General features: G+C 44.1%; 1 protein-coding gene across 2 annotated transcripts in view; it reads left to right on the top strand.

Moving 5' to 3' along the window:
• Nucleotides 1-26,609, top strand: part of LOC119179871 (japanin-like-RA2) — a 146,006-nt gene that overhangs the window by 106,773 nt on the left and 12,624 nt on the right. For both annotated transcript variants that reach the window (XM_075869320.1, XM_075869321.1), the window contains 2 exons: nt 7,800-7,819; nt 20,148-20,209. In XM_075869320.1, the coding sequence (XP_075725435.1) occupies nt 7,800-7,819; nt 20,148-20,209 (82 nt within the window). The remainder of the gene's footprint in view (nt 1-7,799; nt 7,820-20,147; nt 20,210-26,609) is intronic.

The raw sequence follows: 26,609 nt of genomic DNA on the forward strand, positions 1-26,609 counted from the left end.
TTGATGTACGCAGATGATATAGTGCAAATGGCCGACAACGAGGAAGATTTGCAGAGATTGATGGACATCTGCGGTAATGAGAGACATAGATTAAATTTCAGATTCAGTAAGCAAAAATCAGGAGTCATGATGTTCAATGAAAATGAAGGTAGTGAGCTTAGAATACAGAAGGTCACACTAGAAATAACAGATAAATACAAATATCTGGGTTATGGATAAGCAATGGGGCTGAGTACTTAGGGGAACACGAAATATACGTGACGCCTAAAGGTAACAGGAATGAAGCGGTGATGAAAAAGAGGGCACTGTGGAATTACAAATGGTATGATGTTGTGAGAGGACTATGGAAAGGGGTCATGGTTCCTGGTCTGACATTCGGCAGTGCGGTCTTGTGCATGAGATCAGAACTTCAAGCAAGATTAGAAATTAAGCAACGTGGAATAGGTAGGCTTGCCTTAGGAGCTCATGGGAATACACCAAATCAGGAAGTACAAGGTGACTTGGAATAGACATCATTTGAGGGCAGGAAAGCTAGCAGCAAGATAAAATTTAAGAAGCGATGGATACAAATGGGGGAGGAGCGTTGGTCTAGGAAAGTATTCAGCTACTTGTACATGAAGAATGTCAGTACAAAATAGAGGAAGCGAAACAGAAGATTGGCTGGTAAATACTTAGCAGGGGGCCAAACCAAAAAGAAATATCGGTTAAGAAGAAGGTGAAGGAAGCTGAGAACGATATCTGGAGAATTGGCATGATTAAGAAGTCCGCACTAGAGATATATCGAAACTTTAAGCAGGAAATTGCCGAGGTAAGGATTTATGATAATACTCGGTGTAGTTCTCTACTGTTTGAGGCCAGGACGGGAGTATTGTGAACTAAGACATATCGGGCCAAATACGAAGGGGTAGACACGGTATGTAGTGCGTGTTGAGAGGAAGAAGAAACTTCCGAACACTTCATAATGTTCCGTAAAGGGCTTCACCCTATAGTTCAGGATGATGGCGCAGAGTTTTTCAAAGCACTGGTGTTTAGGGACAGTGAGAGAAAAATAGACTTTGAGCGGGTAGAATTAACCATAAAGAGGTTATCTGATTGGGGGCTAAAGTCTAGGCACGAGAGAAAATTAAACGCTTCATTGCAAAGTACGAATCCTCAACCTCGCTATTTGAGGGAAAAAAATAAATCTAGTTTTTGGTTCATCAAGTATTACGGCTTGGTGGCGCTAGCCACCACCTGATATAAAGGTACAGCCATGTCCATCTATCTATCCATCTATCAATCCATCCATCCATCCATCCATCCATCCATTCATCCATCCATCCATCCATCCATCCATCTATCCATCCATCAATCCATTTCTTCATCCATCCATCCATCCATCCATCCATCCATCCATCCATCCATCCATCCATCCATCCATCCATCCATCCATCCATCCATCCATCCATCCATCCATCCATCCATCCATCCATCCATCCATCCATCCATCCATCCATGGGTAGCATCGTTCAGCACACATATTTCTTCCGTCGCTCGCTTCGCTATTAAACGAGCGCTGTCCCAGAGTGCGAATGGACGTCAAAAGTTCAAATTCACGTGGCGAAGCCAACTTTACGTGCAAGATGGCGCGGCGCCCACGTGTTCTCGGCCCGCACCGCCTTCAGTCTCTTCGTGAAAGGTATTAGGGGCTTTTAGCTTGTACGTATGTGATTTGTGTTACCATATTACCGGATAGAATTCGCGCATGCGTGGGTCTTTACAAAATGTGAACGTTTACGTAACGGAAGATACCCGCTGGGTAGGTTGGTCTTTTGCGGTGCTATTTCACAAATCCACCTTTGCTTGTGTAAACTCGCGATATCTGCATAGCGGATACTCCAGACATAGTGTCAAAATAAGCCGGAGTTCGAGCGCCATTTGCGAATAAATTGTTTCAGCCATATTATCGTAACCTAGAATGGCCAGAACATCAAAAATTGCCCGCAGCTTCCCTCGGGGGAACACTGAGGAGGATGCGGACCATATAATTGGTTAACGGGGTGTTAAAGTGCGACTTACTTGGGTCGATGGCTAAATTGGTTAACGTGGTTGTGAAATGGGGTGTTAAATTGCGACTTATTTGGGTCGATGGCTAAATTGGTTAACGTGGTTGTAGGAGGGGGTGTTAAATGAGTGAACACGTACACACGTATGCGAAAGGGCGGCGCTGGTCGAAGGGACGTCGATCATTGTGTTTGTGGATTCGTTGGAATTCATTTCACCGCAACCTTGGACGTCGACGCGCCGTACAAACCAACCGACGAGCGGCAACTGAGCGAGCGAGCGCCGACCTTGAGTATATATACAGCACGACGGCGCATGCACTGTCAGCTGTTGAATGTTCTCGAAGCGCGACGCCACATGCGCGTCCACTGGAGAATCAGGAGAATTGTAGATGTCGAACGTGGTGTCTAGAGGAGGAAGGGTGCACAGATGGTGGAGGAGTGAAGCGCGCGCGGTGTGTAGAGGAGGAAGGGATGCACAGATGGTGGAAGAGTGGGCGACGGCGCGACGGCGCATGCGCGCGCGTCAGCTGTCGAATGTTCGAGAAGCGGTGCGGACGGCGCACTACAATGCGCGAGTATAAGATGCTCCGCATCTAAAAACGCAAACGTTTAAGCCCCCGACAGACTGAATATGTGGCGCCCTCAAGCGGTGTGAAAATGAACCACAATTTTCATTGCGGAAACATTGCGCATTGTACGTCTGATGTAGAAACAGCACTGCGGCGTTATTAAGAATAATTTACTTGTTTATTCTTTTCCACCTCATTTTTTATTGTTGAGTTTACGTCTCAAAACCACCATATTTTGAAAGAAATGGCGTCGTAGAGGGCTCCGGAAATTTCGACCACCTAGGGGTTCTTCAACAAGCACCTAAATTTAAGCACACGGGTCTCAAACATTTTCGCCACCTATAGCAATATACCGCCTCACTGCAACAGTGGAATCTTGTTCAGCGCGTGGGAATGACTCTGCTGCATGCCGTCCGCGAAAGAACATGTTCATACCTGAGTTATCGTTTGCCACCACCGAGACACCGTAAACATGCTGCTACCACGGAAGTGACTAGCAAACTCGAGCCTTCTGCCGATCAATGCCCCTTACCCAATTAGAAGCCAGCACCTTAATCTACCAGATCGCACTAACCCTGGAACTCTCGGTCCTCACATCACCGTGGGTGCCCGCATCGCCTGAAACATCAACTTCTCATTACCTACAAAAGAGCTGCGATCAACCGCGGGGCCTTGTGGGTTTGACAGCTCCAGAGCACAGTCCAGAGCAGTAACTGGCTTGCCTTTTCCATGCAGGTTAGTAAACAATATCGCCTGTTCTAAAAAAATCACGCAACTACTTTTTGCTGCAGCTGCCAAGCTCATAATGCTGGTATTTGATTGTTGTCCAATGTATTGACGTCATTCGTTCTTTCCTCATGCAATCTGATGACGTCGAGTTGAATCCGGATTCCAAATCAGCTGATATACTCGATGAATACATAAAATACCACCTGGTCAGTCGAAACTGATTTCTCAAGTGAGGGACGTGAAAAATGAACTAAGCACAAATCAAACTATCGCCCACTTGACCCAGCGGACGAATGATGTTGAGAAACATTGTCAGAGCCTTTTTTTTTGCTTCGCTTAGAAGTAGACAGCATTAAGTCCAATACTAACCAAACAACCTGGGGTTCTTTAACGTGCACCCAAATCTGAGCACACGGGCTTACAACATTTCCGCCTCCATAGGAAGTGCAGCCGCCGCAGCCGGGATTCGAACCCGCGACATGCGGGTCAGCAGCCGAGTACCTTAGCCACTCGACCACCGCGGCGGGGCGTGTGATTCACCCTGAACACAAACGTACGATAACACTTTCTAACGAAAGAATGATGTTATAAGTAATGAGGAATGTACAGATGTCTTTAACACCGGCTTCGCACTTGTATTTACTAATGATCATGCTAAGCCTCCAATCGTAGTAAGATCATAGTGCATTGCCAGCGAACTGCCAATGCCCAATTTTGTTTTTTTTTATTGATGGCATAACATTTCGCATAGATAATTAAAACTGAGATCATCAGCTGATTTTGGCGAAGTTATTTCCAAGATTTTACTAAATACCGAAAGCCTCTCGACTGCTTTGTTATGTCTTTTGTTCTCCCAGTCCCTTTCTACAGCACACTTACCCGATGACAGAAAAGTGGGAAAGGTCTTTCCCATCCTTAAGTCTGGCAGTAAGCAGCCACCATTGAATTATCGTCCATTATCATTAACAAGTATACTATGTAAAATCCTCGAACATGTCATCATTGGCAAATCATAACCTTCCTTGTCTTAAATGATTGTTTTCCATCCTTCACAGCATGATTTTCGCAAAGCTCTATCCTGTGAAACTCAGCTAGCTACCTTCCTCATGATATACGCTTAAGCTTAGGCTGTAACCATCAAACTGATGCTATCTTTTTAGATTTCGAGAAATCGTTTTATAAGGTGTCTTATAAGCTTCTACTTTTTAAGCTTTCAAGCCTAAACATTAACCATTCCCTATTGAAAAAACGTTCAGCTTAAGAATGGTGGATTCCACCATCCACCATTTTGGTGGATTATGATGCTTGAAATGTTGGTGGCACATGGTGTACTGTGGCGTATGGTGGAGCGGATGGTGGATGGCGTGCTCTAGCCGGCAATGCTGGAGCGCGAAGCAGCGTCAGAACCACCGTGACGAACTGGCAATAAAGAAATAATGAAACTAATTGCATGAAAAACATTGTAGATAGCACCCATAAAGAAACATGCGACAGCGCGGAATCGAATTGGTCACCCACAGATTCTCAACTGATCACACTGACCACTGCACCATGCCGACATATGGCAACTTGGTGTTAAAGAAGTAGTCGACTCCAAAACTGACTGGTCAACTTCAGTTATAATTGTTGCTTACCTGAGATAGACGGGATCGGCACATGCTACTAAAATTTGCACATTTGATAAACACTAACAACTGCTGCCTGTAATGATTGCCACTGCGATAATGGCAACAGAGATATGTTTTTGTTACAATTTACAACCGCAAGAATAAAAAAAAACTCAGTGGACTGAGGAGCAGGTAGAGTTTGTCGGTGGTAACTACCAAGTGTAATATTCGCTTCTCGCTCCTTCCATAGAGCGATATCTGTTCAGGTTTTATGGCGCTTCTATTCTCATTCGATAGATACGCCCACACATTTGATTGTGATGTCTTTCGCGCAACACACAGCACAGTCTTGCCACCGCACCGCTGTTGCTCTGTCATTACGATCAACTACATAACGGCTTGGCCAAAACGAGTGCAGTGCGCCAGAAACATTATGCTATCATATTGGTTCACTAAGCATACGAATCGACGAGTCTGTGTTCTCGCATAGGAGCCAATGAAGTGCCGGCGCGTGTGACCGGCGGCTGTCGGTGAGGGGAGGCGTACATTTGGTGGAAGTGCAGCAAGCGCGTCGCATCGATGTTTGTCGCTTCTTGCGCGGATACCATACAAAATAAAAAAAAGCTTCATTTAGGTTCAATGATGCCACAGCTGTGCTTTCTTGTCATTTGTATTGTCAAAATTGTGTATTCTGAAACCCAGAAGCGCCGATAAACCTTGTATGGGCTCGGTCGGTATGACTTCATGGTATAAAATCATGGTAGTGGAACAGAAGGATGAAAGTCAAATTCCCTCGGGCTCGTCTTGACGCATGTCTAAAGTGAAAGTTGATGCATATTCGCACGCACTTTGTTAACCTAAAGGTACGGCTCAAGCAATAGAGTGTGCAAGATTTGCCAGAGTTGCATTTCTAGCGTGGTGACATCACGTGACTACTGTGTTCTGCTCAAACATTGAAACGGGGCAATTGCGAACTGAAGCTAATTTATTTCGCGACAAGAGCGCACCGATGTAAAAAAAATTATCACTGTGCACAGTGACACCTCTAGTCTTCTAAACATCACAACAAAGAAACACATCGCAGATGTCAAACTGATGTAAGTAGGTGCGTGAAATGTAAACATATTCACGGCCGCGTATTCTATGCTGCTTAAAAATTGAAGCGTTGTTGACACCACGCGAACAAAGAAATGAACATGATAGAAAGCGTAATGAGCAGCGTTGGTTTCTTTTGACTGTAAACATATATCTCGTCACATTTAAGAACGAAAAACTACAAATAATTGATTTCACATACTGTCGTGTGCTTTTTTATCACACCGCCATCATCCACCAAGCTTCCATCACGCCACAGTCATACACCCTGCTCATCAAGCGTTCCACCGAACACATTCTGCCTCGCCACCATCAGCCGGCGTTTTCCACCATCACCACCACCATCTGCCACCATTTGTTTTTACTCTAGCCGTCATCAGCCGGCATTTTGCACCATGAGCACCATTGGCTTGCCACCACGACCACCATCTGCCATATTTTTTTCACTCTCGCCATCATTAGCCTTTATGCCCACTACAGTTTCCACCATATTCACAAATATTTCCACCATTTCCACTATTCTTTCCACCATACCCACCAACGATTCCAGCATCCACCAGCTCAGGATTTTCAATTGGGCTGTGTTCTTAATTGGATTGCAGATTATCTGAGGGAGCGCTCAAAGTCAGTTTTTGTTAATGAGTCTGTCTCTAACCCTCTTCCAGTAATCTCCAGTCTTCCCCAAGGTTTGGTTTTAGGCCTCTATTGTTCCTAATATACATAATGACTAACCTTTACACATTTTATATCACATTCGCATGAATACTGAGTACCGGTGTTATGTCCATTCTGATGCCATTTTTGTGCGGGATTACGCCATTGCTGTGTGTAGGTGTGGGTTAACGATTTCATCTACCCCAATGGAAGCGAAATACTTACCCTTCTTTAACAGTGAGCTTGCTTTAGACATCAGACTGGAGATGTGTCGTTAGGCCTTAACAAAGGTACTTTCACATCTAATGGTGGCGTACATTCCTAATATCGATAGACGTTGTGCAACTTCTCATATATAAATATGCAACAAACAGTCGCCTCAACTCCGGTAAAGACATTGTGTACTTTCATGTTGTACAGATTTCTATGACGGAAGAATCTACAAGGTTTTTGTTTTACTTGTAATTTACTATGCGAGTTCAAACATGAATTGGCTAATTCGCTATAATTTCTAAATTCATGATAGTCATTCGCGAGTGTGGAGGACAATTATTTTTGTTGCGTTTTATCGGCGCAGGCAAAGCAACAAAAACTGCAAAGAACCATGTATGTTGCTAGAGGGAATCTTGCATTTCAGTCAACATTTTGCAATTACTAGTTAGCTTCAGAACTTCCCAGTTCAATTTTCGTCAGTACGCCTGTCGACTCTTGCAACAATGAGTACCGGACTTGGTTGTAAGAAGTATGGCCTCATGTTAAAAACATTTTGTAGCATTTTTTCCTGCCTACTACTATATCAAATTTTACTATAATGGCTAAAGTGGGCTCTATCAGCAGCAGTATATTTATACACGATATGTTTACAGATTCGCGCTTTAGGGATGTTTCTCCAATTTATGAGTGAGTGGGTGCTTTGCTCTAGCGGTTTTATGGAAATTCAAATAATATATAACGTTAACCCAGTTAATATGTTGATGCTGCTACATGGCACGGAATTTCATTGTTTTTTGCAACATTAGTAAACTCTGTTTTATTGTCACTAACACGTGTTCATCATCTGAATATTTACCGTTTTATATGTTTTCCTTGTCTTTTTTCAGTCAGAAGGAAAGCCGGACGAGTATGTATTTCGCATTACATTTATAAAACTTGCAAAGCGCTGAAGTGCAAACAGACATTCATTTATTTGGGCTTTGCATTATTATTTATCAAACTATATTTTAATTTGTTTAATTTTTGAAGCAGTCACGTGACTACGTCCGAGGAAAACTTTTAATTGAGAATGACAGACAGATAGCTTTATGAAGGACAAGCATCTTAGAGTCTGTCGCTCTGCCGATGTATGTATGTATGTATGTATGTATGTATGTATGTATGCATGTATGTATGTATGTATGTATGTATGTATGTATGTATGTATGTATGTACGTACGTACGTATGTATGTATGTATGTATGTATGTATGTATGTATGTATGTATGTATGTATGTATACATGTATGTATGTATGTATGTATGTATGTATGTACGTATGTATGTATGTATGTATGTATGTATGTATGTATGTATGTATGTATGTATGTATGTATGTATGTATGTATGTATGTATGTATGTATGTATGTATGTATGTATGTATGTATGTATGTATGACCGCATACGTCTGCGTGCTCTCCTGATTGTCTGAATAACATAGGACAGACCGAAATCAATTTGCGAGTGCGAGAGGGCTTCACAAAAATGCCAGGCTGGTCATGACATGAAAAAAATCGGCAGATCCTACGTACCTGGGAATCCACGTTATGCGAAGAATGTGCTGTGCAAATTACCATGTTGCAATTTATTGAGCGACACGTCATGAAAGGACGCTAAATGTATGTATTGTATTCATCATGTCTTCTGGACCTAGTAAAGGTTGCCTTCACCATTCCATCACAGTATAAATGTTGCACGCACAAAGATATGTTAAGGAGTTGCAGATGTTTATATAACGAAATGTTTGCACTTGCACAACAGTGCCAACTAGAACATGCATACTAGCAACACCAGACATTGATATAAACCGCTGATGCTCGCGAGGATGCTGGCCCTGGACCCTGCTACAAAAATCCACTTCAGCGCATGGCAACTAACTACAATCGACGTTAACCAGGCGTGACAGCTGTAAAATAGGAGTACATATTTAATGTTTATAAAATGGGGTAGGCAGCACTGCAACCACTTTTACGTTGCACAATGATTAGCGTCTATGTAAGAATTATCTCCGAGACATTGCATAGCTCTGCGGTAAAATGCTTCATTGCCACTCAGAATGCTTCGGTTCGATTCCCGCTGAGAAGCTGGCATTTATTTTTTTTTGCATTTGTCGGGTCAACGCTGCCGACATCGGGTATTTCTTAACGCTTGTGCATTAAAAGGGTTCATGTGTGTTCTCGTCGTTCTTGGGTACATATATCGGCCCGTGGGTATGGGCCACTGTCCAGCGGGAAGTGTTCGACGACGCATGCAACGGGATTGTGACATCAGAGGGTTTTAGTACAGCGGAATGATGCTACGTACGCACCACGCAAGCGCCTTGCGTTAGGTGCCGTAGTTTGCCACGAATTCGCTTTTAGTACGCCATGGTACTCGTGTACCCACGTTCGTAATGAACGTAAAGTGGTTTGTGCCATCTCGTCGATCAATATAGGAGTACGTGTTGTTCAAGTCCAACCTGAGTGAATTTAGTTCTGCTAGCTGGATTATGGCCGTATTTTAGTCGCTGTAGTACGCTGTAGTACGCCTTTTATTTTGTAATTTCGCCAAACGAAGCCTCGCGCTGTCGCGAAAGTCTTCGAGAGTGGCGCGACCACCTTGTACGTACGCACGGACACGTCGCATGTGTGCGTAAATAGAGCAACGCGATACGCGCGCGTTGCGGTCTGCGGATGCCTACTGCGCGAAACGTGGAGTCCTAACGTACGCAACGCTGCCACGTAAAATACCTACGCAGTACTAAAACTCTCTATTATTATTTTAATGACCAGGGCATCATATTTGTCAAACCATATTACCCTCTCATGCTAATTTTGGTTCACGCCAAGTGAACCAAAATTACGAGACCACGAGAGCACCAAAAGTAAGCTGATAGATAGATAGATAGATAGATAGATAGATAGATAGATAGATAGATAGATAGATAGATAGATAGATAGATAGATAGATAGATAGATAGATAGATAGATAGATAGATAGATGGATAGATAGATACGCTAAAAGTCGCCGAAGTTCGCTAAGAAATGCTTCGCATTCACAAGCCAAAATACCGTCAGGAACGTCGTCAAACTCCTTTCTGAAGACACGCGTGGCGCGTAATCATAAGCAACGGGCCGTGGTGCGTGGTATAGCACAACTGATTGATAGTTTACATACCAAGGAATGGCAAGAACAAACATTGGTAATTTAAATGCTCCAGAGTTAAAGCATAGGTCCCCTATCTACATGTTCCACTCCAAATGTCGTTGAAAGATGATATATCAGGGTCTGAAGATAGTGATAAAAACGTTCATTTGATGTTCTGCGTGAGAAAATCGGTGAATTGTATTCTGGAGGCGCTGCGTTAGAGCTCCTCGATCCGTGCAGCGAAGGTGAACGAGTGCATCGAACCACGCGAGACAAGAGCGCTATCTGGCACTTATCTTTGAAAACGAATGAAGGCGTGCGTGCCTGTCTCGGAGGCGATAAAGTGTAGAACGCAAAGCGACGGGCAGGTGCCACCACCATGTCGTCTTAGCAAAGTGTTGGAAACGCTTGCTTTTTTGTGCATGTCGTTGCATGGTTAGCGCTCCCACCACGGTGATCTAGTGGCTAAGGTACTCGGCTACTGACCCGCAGATCGCTGGATCGAATCCCGGCTACGGCAGCTGCACTTCTGATAAAGGCGAAAGTGTTGTAGGCCCGTGTGCTCAAATTTGGACACACGTTAAAGAACACCAGGGGGGTCAATATTTCTGGAGCTCTCCACTACGGTGTCTCTCATAATCATATGATGGTTCCGAGACGTTAAATTTCATTATATTCAATCAACGCATGGTCAGCGTGGCGTGATAAACAATACGGTCATTAGAATTACCTATGTATGCCTTTTCTAGTACAAAGACACACGAAAAGAATATTGACGTGTCGTTATCGTGTTTTAGATGTGGGCACTATTTGCTTTTTAGTTGACAATCGCACAGGCTTGAATGCAGAAATTTGAGCAATAATGGCGTGTGCTGCCGATAGGGTTAGATTTTAGTCGTTGGGTAGGCACACAAACAGACCAAAGTTTTTGCGTCGAAGTGCCTCAAGAAAAACTATCGTCTTTAAATATTTATCTTGAGTGCATTGACCACACAAATGCAGCGTGTAAATGAGGCTGCAACAGTGTCATCAGTATTAGGATGCTCGTATCGAGAATTCGGGCAGAAGAATGCAGAACCTTTTTGCACCCATAACCACGTGTATTACTGGGTTATAACAGCACGCAATAACATACAGAAACCGCGGAAATGCTACACACATAAACAAACAGGCCAAAAATGGATGCAATAACTGATTCAGTTTCTCCACTTTGATGTCCAATTGATGTCCCATCTATGCTAGGTGAACAGCAATTATTTAGATGAAGGTATTCCAATTGCAATACTTGATATTAAAATAGGAGTGTAGGTGAGGATTACGGTGAGAGCCTTCGAAGCTTGATGATCAGGTGTGGAGCATAGCAAAGTCTCTGTCTTGCCTTGAGGGAAAACCTCGTTGCGTCCTCTCTGAACTAATTCCTAAGGCGTTATACTTTTTTCAAACTTTCCCACTGTTTTCCATCAATGCCACAGACATTCGATACGGGTGGACGTCCCTGCAATCATGGAGCGCAGTCATATATGCGTGCCGAAATGGCGGTGCCTCTGTTCGCTATGCGGCTTCAAATCCAATTAAACGCCGGCATTCAGGTAGCCGTTGTCTTCTCCGCCGCCTTTCGGGCTAGAACCAGCGTTTTGTCTCCTCCTATCTCACATGGAAGAGAATAATCCTAAGACGAGTCTATTCATCAGGTGCTCAGTGACTAAACAGTTCGCTGGTGGTGGCGCCCACAGCTAGGACGTCACAACCAGCAGGAACCAAACACAAGCATTCTACGTGATATTGACGCATTCTACTACAGAGCCGTGCAAGGTTCCTAGAACTGCTTTAGAAAGACATACTCTGGGGTCGTAATGCTCGTAAAGGGTGAATGGCGTTGCGATGCTGCTAATATAATATCATAAACAATACATATTGTGAGCGCAGTCACCAACTCTTCTTCATCAATTGGACCTTTCATCCACTTATTAGGAAGAGCTTCATTTGTGACGAGCTCGATCTGGCACACACTGATGGTAGTATCTACAGATGAGGAATATATTTAAATGATGATGTCACGTCCAATTGATGAAGAGTCGGTGACTGCGCTCACACTATATACTCCTATAATACAAGCGTCACGTCAGATTAACGTCAGTTGTGTAGTTTAGCGCCATCCAATGAGGTATATCTTCACGGCAGTATTCAGTGCTACCACCCTAGCAAGAATAAGCACTACGTAACAGCTTACCCAATCTGGTGGTAGTATTAGCCCTTTCTTGTTTGCATTTTTGCGCGACTGAAAACAATTGCTTGCACAAATTAAATACGATGGTTCAACATATTTATGTGTCTAGACTTGTACATATCTGCATCTTCATCTTGTAAAGTTTCTTTCAATAGACAAATGTTACCACAGCCACCGTCATGCATTGAAGACATCGATTTCATCGGTACGTAGGATTTCGCGAATGTTCAGAGTCAAAGCTGAACAGAACACAACAAGAGTGACGTAGTATATTCAGCATAGGATAGGGTTCGAGCCTGCATCTTCATCGTACCAGCGCAATAACTACCGGTGCTCGAAACTGCTAAACACGTAAATTCTATACAAATATTGTGTCGGGGAAGAACCACGTTGATACAAGGAATATAACGGGCCACAAAAGGAAAATATCAACCAGGCGTCACTTACTGCTGATTGTATTGGCAGGCGTAGCACAATATGAATTGCATAACGAAAGGGTCCTTGAATGCTTCCTACCGATTGCAAATTGATCAGCTATAACTCCCCATCATCATCAGCTACCGAATCGAATATTGAAGCAGTGGTTATTTTACAATGCCCTCTTTTAACTTAAGAACGTAAGGGTCTACGTTTATGTCTCGGCTTTGGAAAATTTTTAGCCAATAATATATTTTATCACAAGGCATACAACCATGCCGAAACTTTAAACTAGCTTTCAAATGTTAACAGTTAAAACATGACTAAACACCTCTGCGTCCCCACGCATGCACTCTCGATATGTTTTCCTCAGTTGAGCCGTCCGCATTTCTCACTTTGAGTGGTCTACACGACAGAGACCTCTAATAACTTTCGCGGAAAAACTTTGGACACCATTACAAGTATCACTTTGTGGTATAATTTAGTCGAATGTATTTATTCCCTCAGTGGTAATTAAATTTGTTTTATTTACAAATAACGCTAAACTATTGCCCACCAGATGTTTAAAAAGGTTGTTGAAAGATCACATTAAGACTGTGTGGATTAGTTCAGTAGTTGCCAGAGAATGATCATGTAAGTGATGTGATAGCCGGAGTGGCAATCTATCTAACAGATTTCAGTTGGTCCTTTTTCCTTCGCTCCCGATTTCACAACTATATTCCAGGTAGAATATTGGCACTAATTCTTGCATTGTGCAAACGCCAAGCACGGGTTTCTTAAGTAGACTCTTTGTCTGTATGCACTGCTCTAGCCGCATTTCACTTGTTGAGCTGTCTCGCACAGGTTTATCCGTAAATGCCAAATCATGTGCTTGATGTCCGTCTAGTTTGGGCACCGGGCCACACTGGAATAAAACAGAATAAAGCGGGGGACACCTTAGCAGCAACATCCGTTCAAGGACCTGTCCTAAAATTTCTAAAACCATCCTGCAATAACACCTTCGCACGAATCAAAAACCTTTGTCAGCACGATGACCATACAAAATTTTTTGTTCTGAGCTTTACAAGTTTCCAGTATCCTAGGTGTCAGTTCGAGGACCATACCAAATTTTCTGTTCTGAGCGTTACAAGTTTCCAGTGTCCTAGGTGTCCACGGAATAGCTCATGGTTCAGCACAAAGCAAATGGAAGTTACGCTAACAAAATTGCAATGCAGACAACATTGATTATTTTTTTACTTTCGCCAGCCTGGATTCATTCCTTCACGCCAGTCTGACTTTTTTAATGAAACAGAAACGATCAAGGATGTGTTCATGGAATGTCGAAAACAACAAAGCCTCAGGCATATTTCTCAAACCTCCTTTTCAAAAAAGTGGCCTTGAAGTGTATACGTCAGCATTGCTCTCTCTGGGGGCGTCGGCACTATGGCACTGCTACAAGGGTCAGTTACGTTGCTGTATTTATTTATTCATCGACGCCGTGTGAAATCAGGGCATCGATGAAGCATATACACACAACCCGAAAGAAATCCACAGGGGATCAACTGCTACCATAGTGCTTTATAAAGAAGGCAACCGAATACCAATCAAGAAGGGTGTAAGGCAGGGGGACACAATCTCCCCAATGCTATTTTCCCCAATGCTATTTACCGTGCAACCTTGCTGCCTTCGAGATTGGGAAATTTTCATGCTGCAGCTGGAAGAAAAAAAAAACCTGTCTGAAAGAGGACAAACGCCCACGAACATGCTTGCGAGAGGCACGTGTTGAGTTGGCAATAAGATAGCGCAGCAATCACGCTGACGTCGCGGCGCTGTTAAAATGTTCACTTAGTGGCGACGCTGACGTGTTCGCACACGGTGTTTCTTTGTAAACCACCGCAAACGTCCTACATGCGTGTCCAACGCCACGTGCCTTCTTGTTGCCATTTCTATCAACGCTGCTATCACACGCTACTCACTGTCTTCATGCCACTGCAGAGAAAACTCGGAGCAAACTCGTCTGCCGAGAAGCTCGGGTCATCCTGCATCGCACCCCTTTACACGGCGATTTATGCATGACGACAATAGCATTGCTCCTTATTCATGACCGTAGACCATATTATAAGAAAGCCGTCAGTTGTAATACAAAATTCCTTATTGTGTCATACTCATGGGTTCCACCGTCCATCCGGTCCACTTGGATAGCGTCACCTGTGGCCTCTCCCCCTTCTGAGGCAGATTAAACTAGCTTTATGAGTTGTGGAACGCGGATAGTGTCTGCACGATGCGCGAAAATGGAAACGCATGCGAAACAAAAGCAGGTTTTTGTAGCGTCTGTGATTCACAGTCAAACTCAAACAAAAATGCCCGCACCTCGCCGAACAAAATCTTGACGCAATGCAAATGCATTGCGTAGCATTCATAATGGCTTTTCGCACCTGAGAACCTAGCACTAGAAAACTTTTTTCTTTTTTTTTCTTACACCGTGCAGCCCATAGCGCCGGCCGTTCGCCGCGTGTGACGTTTTTCTGCCTCGAGTAGCTACCATACACGATTAAAACGCTATGAAGTTAACAAAACAAACAGTGTTCTCAGCTCGGCATTGGTGTTTCACAGTGGCGCCACGCGCACACATTTCTGGATGTTTTTAAAACGCGAAGCCAGTGAATGGCCGAGAATGAGGCGTTAGCAAACGGAAAAAAGGGGTACTGTGAGAAGAGAGAGCAAATGATGAGAGAAAGACTGGTGAAGCACTGCACTTACCTTCTCCTACACTCTCTCGAACCACATGCTTCAGTTGCTAGGGAAGAGGATGAGCGCGTACGCCCACAGCTGTTGCTAAGGAGAAGGAGTGAGAGCGGAGAGATAACACCTACTGGCGCGCGGACAACGCCGGATGCCTGACATAGCTTGACTATGAAATGCATTCGAATTTAAAAAAAGAAGGACACGCAGTCTGTTTGTGCGCCATCCTATTGCGAGTGCAAAAGAAGATGTAGCATAGTCAGCCAAATAGCCTCATGGTTTTGCCCCACTTCACAATTCATAAAGCATCCTTCAAATTCTTCTACGCAAGCTGTTAATTCAAAGTACCATTGTTATGGAGGATATATTCAGGTGCCAATGTTATGCTCTAGTGGTTAGAGCATTCGACTCGCATGCAAAAGGTCCATGGTTCCAATACCGGTGCCGCGCAGTTCCCAACCGGATAAAAAAAAATCCGCGTGGTGATGAAACTGCATTAAGAGGCCTGGGGTGCGGCCTCACCGGTAACCACCGCCGGGAACGCGCTCCCTCACCAGAGAAGGATTGGCCACGCTGGTGCAGTATCTGGCCACTACCTCCCACATGCATGCGTCAATTAACTCACGGCCCTCAGTCCCCAACAGCTGCGAAGCAACTGACCACGGTGGCGGTCAGATCTGCAACGCAGCAGAGGGTGCTAAGAATCTGTGGATCCAGACAGGCCGCCATTGGAACCTGAACTTGGCAACGTTTAATGCTAGTACCTTATCTAGAGAGGGAAGTCCAGCTGTACTATTCGAGGACCTAGAGGATGTTAAATGGGATATAATAGAGCTCAGTGAGGTTAGGAGGACAGCTGAGGCCTATGCAGTGCTACAGAATGGGCACTTTCTTTGCTATCGAGGCTTGGCAGACAGAAGAGAACTGGGAGTTGGGTTCTTAATTCACAGAAACATAGCTGCCAACATAGAGGAATACTATAGCAGTAATGAAAGGGTGGTAGGTATTGTAATAAACTTAATAAAAGATACAAGATGAAGGTGGTATACAGGCTTACGTGCCTACATCCTGCCATGATGACGCTTCAGTTAAAAGCTTCTATGAAGACGTGGAATCGGCAATGCGTAAGGTAAGAACACGGTATAGTATAGCGATGGGCGACTTTAATGCAAAGGTAGGGAAGAAGCAGGCTGGAGACCAGGCAGTAGGAGATTTTGGCATCGCTACAAGAAACGCCAGAAGAGAACTACTAGTAGATTTCGCAGAACGCAATAATTTACGGATTTTGAATACCTTCTACCAAAAACGAGGAAACCACAAGTGGACATGGAGGAGCCCTAATGGCGAAAATAAGAACGAAATAGACTTTATAATGAGTGCACACCAAGGAATCGTGCAGGATGTGGAAGTGGTTGGGAAGGTACGATGCAGTGACCATAGAATGGTACGGTCTCGAATCCGCCTAGACTTGAAGAAGGAACAACAGAAACTGATACACAAGAAGCCAATCAATGAGCTAGCACTGAGAGCAAAAGTACAGGAATTCAGAGTGTCGCTTCAGAACAGGTACTCGGCTCTTAGTGAGGAAACCAGTTTTAGCGTAGATACAATGAATGATAATGTGACGAGTATCATTACGGAGTGTGCAGTGGAAGTTGTAGGCAGGGCAGTTATACAGGACACTGACAAGCTTTCCCAGGAAACGAAGAATCTAATTAAGAAGCGTCAAATCATCAGAATCTCAAGTACAACAGACAAAATATAACTGGCAGAACTTTCTAAGTTGAATAATGGGCGTAAGGTATGCGATGTAAGAAGTTATAACATGCAGAGAATTGAACACGCTCTGAAAAACGGAGGAAGCGTCAAAGCAGTGAAGAGGAAACTTGAGATAGGCAAAAATCGTATGTATTCACTAAGGGACAAACAAGGCAAAATAACTACCAATATGGATAGGATAGTTAAAATTGCGGAGGAGTTTTGCAGAGATCTGTACAGTAGCCAAGACAACCACAACCCTAATACTATAAGAACTAGCAGTAACTCAGATAACACCCCACCAGTAATGATATAAGTCAGAAAAGCTTCGGAGAGCATGCAAAGAAGCAAAGCTGCTGGTGAGGATCAGGTAACATCAGATCTGCTGAAAGATGGAGGACAGATTGTGTTAGAAAAACTAGCCACCTTGTTTACGAGGTGTCTCCAGACGGGAAGATTACCAGAGTCTTGGAAGAACGCTAACATCATCCTAATACATAAGAGAGCAGATGACAAGGACTTGAAGTACAAGCCGATCAGCTTGCTTTCTGTAGTACACAAGCTATTTACAAAGGTAATTGCTAACAGAGTACAGAAAACATTAGAATTCAATCAACCAAAGGAACAAGCAGGATTTCAAACTGGCGACTCAACGATTGACCGCATTGATACTATCAATCAGGTAATAGAGAAATGCTCAAAATATAACCAACCACTACACACAGCCTTCATAGACTACGAGAAGAGGTTTGATTCAGTAGAAATATCGGCCGTCATGCAGACACTGCGGAATCAGGGTGTAGATGAAGTATATATAAACATTCTGAAAGAAATAAACAGGGGATCAACTGCTACCATAGCGCTTCATGAAGAAAGCAAAAGAATACCAATCAAAAAGGGAGTACGCCAGGGGGACACAATCTCCCCAATGCTATTTACCGCGTGCTTACAGGAGGTTTTCTGAAGCCTAGAATGGGAACAGTTAGGGATAAGAGTTAATGGAGAATACATTAGTAACTTGTGCTTTGCCGATGACATTGCATTGCTGAGTAACTCAGGTGACGAATTACAACTCATGATTATGGAGTTAGACAAGGAGAGCAGAAAGTTGGGTCTTAAAATTATCTGCAGAAAACGAAAGTAACGCACAACAACCTCGAAAGAGAGCAGCGCTTCGAGAAAGGTAATAGTGCACATCAAGTTGTAAAAGACTATGTCTACTTAGGGTAGGTAATAAACGCGGAGCGTAACCACGAGATTGAAGTGATTAGAAGAATAAGAATGGGGCGGAGCACATTTGCCAAGCACTCTCAAATCAAGACAGGTAGATTGCCACTATCCCTCAAGAGGAAGGTTTATAACAGCTGTATATTGCCGGTACTTAGCTACGGAGCAGAAACCTGGAGACTTACAAAGAGGGTTCAGCTTAAATTGAGAGCGAAGCAGCGAGAAATGGAAAGAAAAATGGTAGGTGTTAACTTAAAAGACAAGAAGAGAGCAGAGTGGATTAGGGAACAAGCGGGGGTTAAGGATATCATAGTTGAAATCAAGAAGAGGAAATGGACATGGGCCGGGCATGTAGCGCGTAGACAGTATAACCGCTGGTCAGTAAGGGTAACTAACTGGATTCCCAGAGAAGGCAAGCGGGTTAGGGGGTGACAGAAGGTTAGGTGGGAAGATGAGATTAAGAAGTTTGCGGGTATAAATTGGCAGCAGCAAGCACAGGACCGAGTTAACTGGCGGAACATGGGAGAGGCCTTTTTCCTGAAGTGGACGTAGTCAGGCTGATAATGATGACGATGAATGATTTATTTATTTAAGAGAATCAAGAAGAATGTCATGTTGACGCTATCAGTGCATCTAAAACATCTAAAATTTATTCACTCCACCTAACTATCAAAATACTACTTCATGTATTGAACATCAAGTGTATTCCATTAAAAGACACCAAACCCTCGCAAATATTTTTCTTTCTCTATAGATTATTGTTTTTCGAATATGAGCTTCGCCCTGTTTTTCTGCTCTTTTTAAATGCTATTTTAATCTTTTAATATTTGTTTCATAAATTGAACTGCCGCACAGCACGTGGTCGATCCTCCATGGTGGGCTGTGCCACTCTTCCGGAAATAATCATCTCCATCATCATTATCATCATCCAAGAAAGTTTCCAACAGCTTCTAGAGAGGCCGCTCTTTCAGCTTTCGCTGGTATTGTGCAGCGCTCTCTGCGCAAGCGGGACGTTTCTATAAGTTGTATAGTTTTACGACAGAAAGCTTAGCCATAGGAAGGAGGCACACGGTGAAAAAGTAGACCTAATTGTACTGCCACTGCAGAACACATCAGGTGCATGTGATCACATTAGGACGAAAATATTGAAGCGAAAACACGACCTTGAATCACGCGCATGATTTGACTGGAAAACATTATACACAGATAGACTGGGCTGTGTATTGATGAATATTATTTTTTAGTTGCACATGGAAGAACAGCTACACAAGAACTGGGCAAAGCTCACTTTTTGTCTACCAGATTTCTGGTTTACTTCTTTTGCAACAAAATATATCATGGCTGGATTTTACCAGCCTGGCCTAAATAGTAACCTACCAGTATTAAACAATTTAGCTATCGTATAAAGCATAAACAGAGGTGCAGTGGCTCGAAATCAGCGTTTAAATTATTAGTACAATTTACATCCTTAAAAAACAGTTGCTGTGCAATATCTGAACACACCTCAAATATCGTTTCATATATCTCACATTGTGTGCGAAAGATTGCGAATAACTCAAAAGAGCTTCAATTTATTCCTCCCATTTGTTTGATATTTATGGTAAAGTTTTACAGTCACTGAGATACACAAGTATTAGTTCTCTTTATTACGTACACTCATCAAAGTAATAAACTGCTACATTGTATTGCATGATGGAGGGCTGATGTGACTCACTTACAGGATAATACCCATCATGGTGCAAGCTAAATTGTGCTACATAACAATGAATTTATCTGTAAACCGTAAGTATGACACACCAAATTGCATCTCCGCACAAATTTAGCATGTAATTTTGTCGTAAAATTGTATACAAGAAAGTCATTGTAGCGCTTGCCCGCTGCAGTGAAACTTCACTTGAACCAACTTCAAGGCACCTTCAAAAACAAAAGAGTGCGGAATAGAAAATTCACTAAAATATAATGTAGTTCACTAAACACCTCTTTTATCGTTCATTGATATCCGAAGAAAACATCTGCTGTTCTGATACATTGGAATCTGTTTATGTTTGTTAACCTCATACTACCATTAGAACTTTATGCTTATTCATCATGTTACAAATATTACAGCAGTATTTCCACACCTGTGTGATTAAGACTGCAGTGATGAAGATTTGAGTTGTGCATGCTCCCATAAACTTTCTATAGTTCAACCTTCTCACAGACTGAAAATGACCAGCATGGCCAACCGAAACACCGCTTCTACACGAAATATGCGCTGTTCCATTCGGACAGATGCACTTTCGTCTGGCCCTCATGAAAACCATCACCTGTTTATATTTTGCAGCAGCTGCTGCATTTATCATGGCTTCCCTGTTAAGTCTCGGTGGCGCGCCTGTGGTGCTGCTCATCCGGAAGCTCATTGTAAAGATATGTTACAAAAACATGATTGTACTTGTTGACGTGATCATCATGACGATGAGTCACTAGATGGTGTCACGGAATACGTTCATACAAGTGAAATGTGCTATGCAGAGCGTTTCCTTCAATTGAAGTGAGTTAGGATTGGGCACAATAACGCTTACATGAAAGATATACAAAAAGTGTCCTTAAGGCTAATTCATTTAATTTGATTTCGCAGCATAGAGTAAGATGTGGTGAAATTTCTTGACGTACGCAAGTGATGTCTCGTATTGTCTACCTAGAGTAGTCCACCTGACTCTATATATAGTGAAAGGCAAATCATCACAAAGCTGATTGATTGATATGTGGGGTTTAACGTCCCAAAACCACTATATGATTATGAGAGACGCCGTAGTGGAGGGCTCCGGAAATTTAGACCACCTGGGGTTCTTTAACGTGCACCCAAATCTGAGCACACGGGCCTACAACATTTCCGCCTCCATCGGAAATGCAGCCGCCGCAGCCGGGATACGAACCCGCGCCCTGCGGGTCAGCAGCCGAGTACCTTAGCCACTAGACCACCGCGGCGGGGCCTCACAAAGCTCTCAAGGCACATACAAAATATATCCCTGAATTATTGTGGCTTGCCTTTGGTTTCTTCGAGACCGAAGAGGACGTGGTAGATCACCAGAAGTTTTGATGCCAATAACAGGTACCCTATCACCTCTGCAATTAATGGGAGCGCTATCAATCGCATCATTCATGGGAGCAGTTGACCACCCCTAGCTTGAACGCCTTTTAAAGCGAGGTTTGATGTGATGCTTATATGCCATCAATCCGGTAATTGTGTTAGGGCTAATGCTGTTGACGGAGCACGCCACTCTTAGAGCCCATATGACAGTGCAGTTTTCCTATAGTTGTCAGTGAAATTCACTGAGAAGGATCATGGGAATCATGCAAACTTACAGTTGTGTATCTTTTGTGACCTCATATTAGCACGTGTTGTGGCCATGCTTCCTCCTGTACTGCCTTCCATTGAGAGGCGTCTCATATGTGACCATCTTCAAGGCTGTATAACTGGTGTCCCTTTCGAGAGAGAGGTGTCTGTGGAGGCCCAGAACTGCACGGGCTTTCCGGACGAAGAACTGGCTTCTTGATTTTCTCACGCTGTTCAACTTGAGTTTTCAGAACTTCATCGTCTTTCCATCGGCGAACCCCCGAAGGGGCGCCTGCGCGAGTAGGCATTTGGTGTGTAGCAACACCACGGACCCGAGCTAACGGGGGAGTTTTGACTCCCTCCCACGCCTAGCCGTGCGTGGCTTTGCCGTGTCCGGGGAAAAGGGCATCCTGGGGGTTGAGCCAATGCTGGGTGATTGGCCCTTTAAGGGCCCCCAGTGGCGGCAACACACCCCTTTGGCCCCAGCTTCACGTAGACGGCACCCCTGGGCTGACGCACCCAGGGGAAACTGGCAGTCACCTTTTCCTGTCTCTCCCTCTCTTCATCTTCGTCTTTTCCTCTCAATTTCAATCTTTCCTGTTGTCTCCTCTCTTCAATTTACGTCTGTTTTTCCTGGCGGCAAGGGTTAAGCTTGTGTGGCTATCCAAACTAGGGTAAATCATATTGGGTTATAGTAACTGCGTACTGCTGGCGTTGCGCAGACATGCCCACATGCTCTGCCACGTTTCTTAAACTCCGTGGTGGGTGGTAGGTGCCGTCACCGAAAATTTCACATTTTTCCATGGGATTCTCGACACCCTCTCTGACTGATCGTGCCTCGAAAAGGGTACGCACCGACGCAACTTCACTACTTTGGCCCAAAAACAGAGAAAATTTCCCAAAATACCATGTCCTCCACTGCAAACAATCATTTACAAAAGCTAGAGTAATCTCACCCTTTCTTGTGGCCAAGTGCTTGAGAGATACCATTGGAACCGGTTATAAGGCCACGAAGATGGCAAGTGGAGATCTACTTCTCGAATTAAAAAACAAGGAACAGTACAATAAACTCTCGCACCTTGTAGTCTTTGGTAACATTCCCGTCTCTGTGAGCACACACCGTACCATGAATACAGTGAAGGGTGTGGTATCGGACGAGGATTTGATGACACTGAGTGAAGAAGAGCTCCTCGATGGATGGAAGGATCAAGGTGTAATACATGTCCAGCGCATCAAAATCAGACGTAACAACAACGAAATAGCAACAAAGCCCTTGATACTCACCTACAACTCAACCAGTTTACCTGGGACTCTCGAAAACGGCTATATAAAACTCCATGTCGGACCCTTCATCCAAACTCGAGGCGTTGTTTTGAACGCCAGCGATTTGGTCATGCACCTCAGAGCTGCCGAGCTCAGCTGATGTGTGCTAAGTGTGGCACAACCGGCCATAGTGCTGATGAATGTAGTCATGACGAGGTCCTCTGTGCTAACTGCGAAGGTAGTCACCCCGCATACTCCATAGCGTGCCCAGCCTGGAAAAAAGAAAAAGAAATATAGACTAGAAAAGTTAAGGAAAATATCACATTCAGGGAAGCAAGACAACGGATCTCGTCATCATTGGCACTAAAACACCTTTCGCCGAAGTGGTGCAACAAGGGGCGGCACCACAAAGGCCCTTGGCAGTTGCCCGGACCACGCCTAGCGTGCCGACGCCAACGCCACAAGCACCTACGGCGGGAGCAGCCAGCGCTGCTCTACCCACATTCAGCCTGTCCACCCAAGCGACCTCTACAAGCTCTGGCAGCAGCCAGGGCAATCACGAAGCCAAGAGGGCCTCATCGACCCCCAGCTCGTTGGGGATAAAGACTTCGTTGATCGAGGCGAAGTCTAAGTGACACACAAATCACTCTGTAGAGCGGGCGTCTAGTGCCTCGCAAGAGGATATGGACACCAGTTCAAACGAAACGGTGCAGGAAGCACCGAAGCAGCAGCGAGCTTCTCTCGACCACCCGAGAAAAGACAAAACGCAGATTACAGGGCCTGACAAAGGCCCTGTAAAATGAGCTAATCTCCGTCTTTTCTGCACACAGCACTTTTTCCTTTTTTTCCACTCTGGACAAAATCATACAGTGGAACGTAAGGGGAATACTTATAAATTTAGATGACGTCCAAGAACTGAGTAAGTTTAACGCGAAAGTGCTATGTTTGCAAGAAACGCACTTAACTCCCAAGGACAAGGGCGTCCTACGGCAATATATTATTTTCCGAAGAGACCGGGAGGATGCGGTCGTCCCATCTGGCGGTGTAGCCATTATAGCTGATCGAAGTATAGAATGCCAGCATTTGAAGCTCCAAACGGCCCTTCAGGCAGTGCCCATTCGAGCTGCACTTTTTAATAAACTAATTACCATATGTTCTGTCTACATACCACCACATCAACAGCTACACAGACGTGATCTAGAATCATTAATAGATGAACTACCAGAGCCGTTTCTGGTTCTAGGTGATTTTAATGCGCACAATGTCCTGTGGGGCGATGCTCACTGTGATGCGTGAGGACGTCTCATTGAGCAGCTCCTTTTCTATTCTAGTTTATGCCTTTAAATATAAAGGAGCCTACGTATTTTAGCCTTGCAAACAACACGCACTCCTCCATAGATCTTAGCATTTCATCACCGTCCCTTTTACCTGTTTTTAATTGGAACGTTCTTAAAACCCCTTACGGGAGTGACCACTTCCCAATCATCCAGAGTGCGCCGAACAAAGATCAACTACCCCCGCAGGTTCCTCGATGGAAGATTGACTCAGCTGATAGGGAAGGGTATAGAACTCTTACACACAAGACATGGACTGAGCTGTCTGCCCTGACCGTAGATGACGCTGTCACGTATTTTACAGCTTTTATACTTGATGCCGCATCTAAACGTGTTGCCAAAACAAGAAGCAGGTCATTTAAACGGCGAGTCCCATGGTGGAACGACGCACGCAGGAAAGCACGGACCACTCAGAACAAAGCATGGGCGTTGCTTCGTGATTCCCCAACAACAAAAAACCTGGAAAATTTCAAGCGGGTCAAATCGCAGGCAAGGAGAACGCGTCTACAAGCTAGGCGAGAGAGCTGGACAAAGTTTATATCGAGTATCACTCATACACAGATGAAGGAAAAGTGTGGAATAAGGTAAAGAAAATAAAAGGCCAACAAATGTATTCCCTTCCAAAAGTAAATAGCCTCGGGGAAAGCTTGGAGGATCAAGCCAACTGTGGCACACATTTCGAACACATATCAAGCTCCTAACACTACTCCGTAACCTTCCAGAGTTACAAAGCATGAATAGAAAAAGAAAAAGTTAGAAAGAAAATCCACAAAAAATGCGGCATATAATGAACCATTCTGCTTAGCAGAACGGCGAACGGCACTCAGCTGCTGTAATACATCTACCCCAGGTTCTGACAACATAATGTACGCGATGCTGAAGGAACTACCCTCCGAAACTAAAGAAACGCTCCTCTCTCTTTATAATCGCATATGGTTTTCAGGTGTGATCCCCTCCTCCTGGAAGGAGGCTGTTATAATTCCAATTTTGAAGCAGGGAAAGGATCCCTCTACTATATCAAGTTAGAGACATATAGCGTTAACAAGCTGCCTATGCAAACGATTTGAAAAAATGATTAATTTCCGCTTACTCCACCACTTAGAAACAAACAGATCGCTCGACCCTCACCAGTGCGGGTTTAGAAAGGGCCGATCTACCACCTATCATCTTATACGTATCGAAGCACACATACGTGAGGCTTTTGTTGATAATCAGTTTTTCTTATCTGTGTTCCTCGACATGGAGGAGGCCTACGCTACTACGTGGAGGTTTGGAATATTGAGAGACCTCTCACACATAGGTATACACGGTAATATGTTCAGTGTCATTGAAAGCTATCTGTCTGATCGTACATTCCGTGTTAGAGTGAGCAATGTTCTGTCCCAAACATTTGTACAAGAAGCCGGAGTGCCACAAGATGGGGTGCTCAGCTTTACGCTCTTTGTTATGAAAATGAATTATCTCCGTCTGTACATCCCACGTAATCTTTTTTATTCAACATATGTCGACGATGTGCAGATATGTTTTCAATCGTGTTCTCTTGGGATCTGTGAGTGACAGGTTCAGCTTGCCCTTAACAAGGTATCCAAATGGGCTGATGAAAACGGGTTCAAACTGAACCCACAGAAAAGCACCTGTGTCCATTTTTCACAAAAAAGATGCTTGCACCCTCATCCTGAAGTGGTCATTAAGGGTGAGCGTCTACCCTGAACATAAGTTCCTAGGTATAATTTTAGATGCGAATTTAACCTTTGTACCGCACATAAAACATCTTAAAAAGAAATGCTTGAAAACAATGAACATCCTAAAGGTGCTGTCACGAACAACGTGGGGCAGCGACAGAAAGTGCCTCATGAATCTGTATAGAAGCCTTATACGCTCACGCCTTGAGTATGGGGCAATAGTATATCACTCTGCCACGCCAAGCGCTCTGAAAATGTTGGACCCTGTTCATCATCAAGGCATCCGCCTGTCCTCAGGCGCCTTCAGAACAAGCCCAGTTGAAAGCCTTTATGCGGAATCGGACGAGTGGTCACTCCATCTGCAGAGAACATATTCTTCCTTCATATGTTTCCTTAAAGTGCGAACAGTGAGCAACCCGCATATTCCACCATCAACGACCTGTCCAGCTCCCAACTTTTTTTGCAATCGACCCGCAATGGCACGCCCTTTCTCGCTGCGTGTTAGAGACGTAGCTGAAGAAACAGATGTCCCACTGCTTGAATACCACCTCAGCCCCCCCCCCCCCGCTCTGCGGCTCCCACCATGG

Source organism: Rhipicephalus microplus, chromosome 7 (genome assembly GCF_043290135.1).
Source record: "Rhipicephalus microplus isolate Deutch F79 chromosome 7, USDA_Rmic, whole genome shotgun sequence".
Taxonomy (NCBI): Eukaryota; Metazoa; Arthropoda; class Arachnida; order Ixodida; family Ixodidae; genus Rhipicephalus; species Rhipicephalus microplus.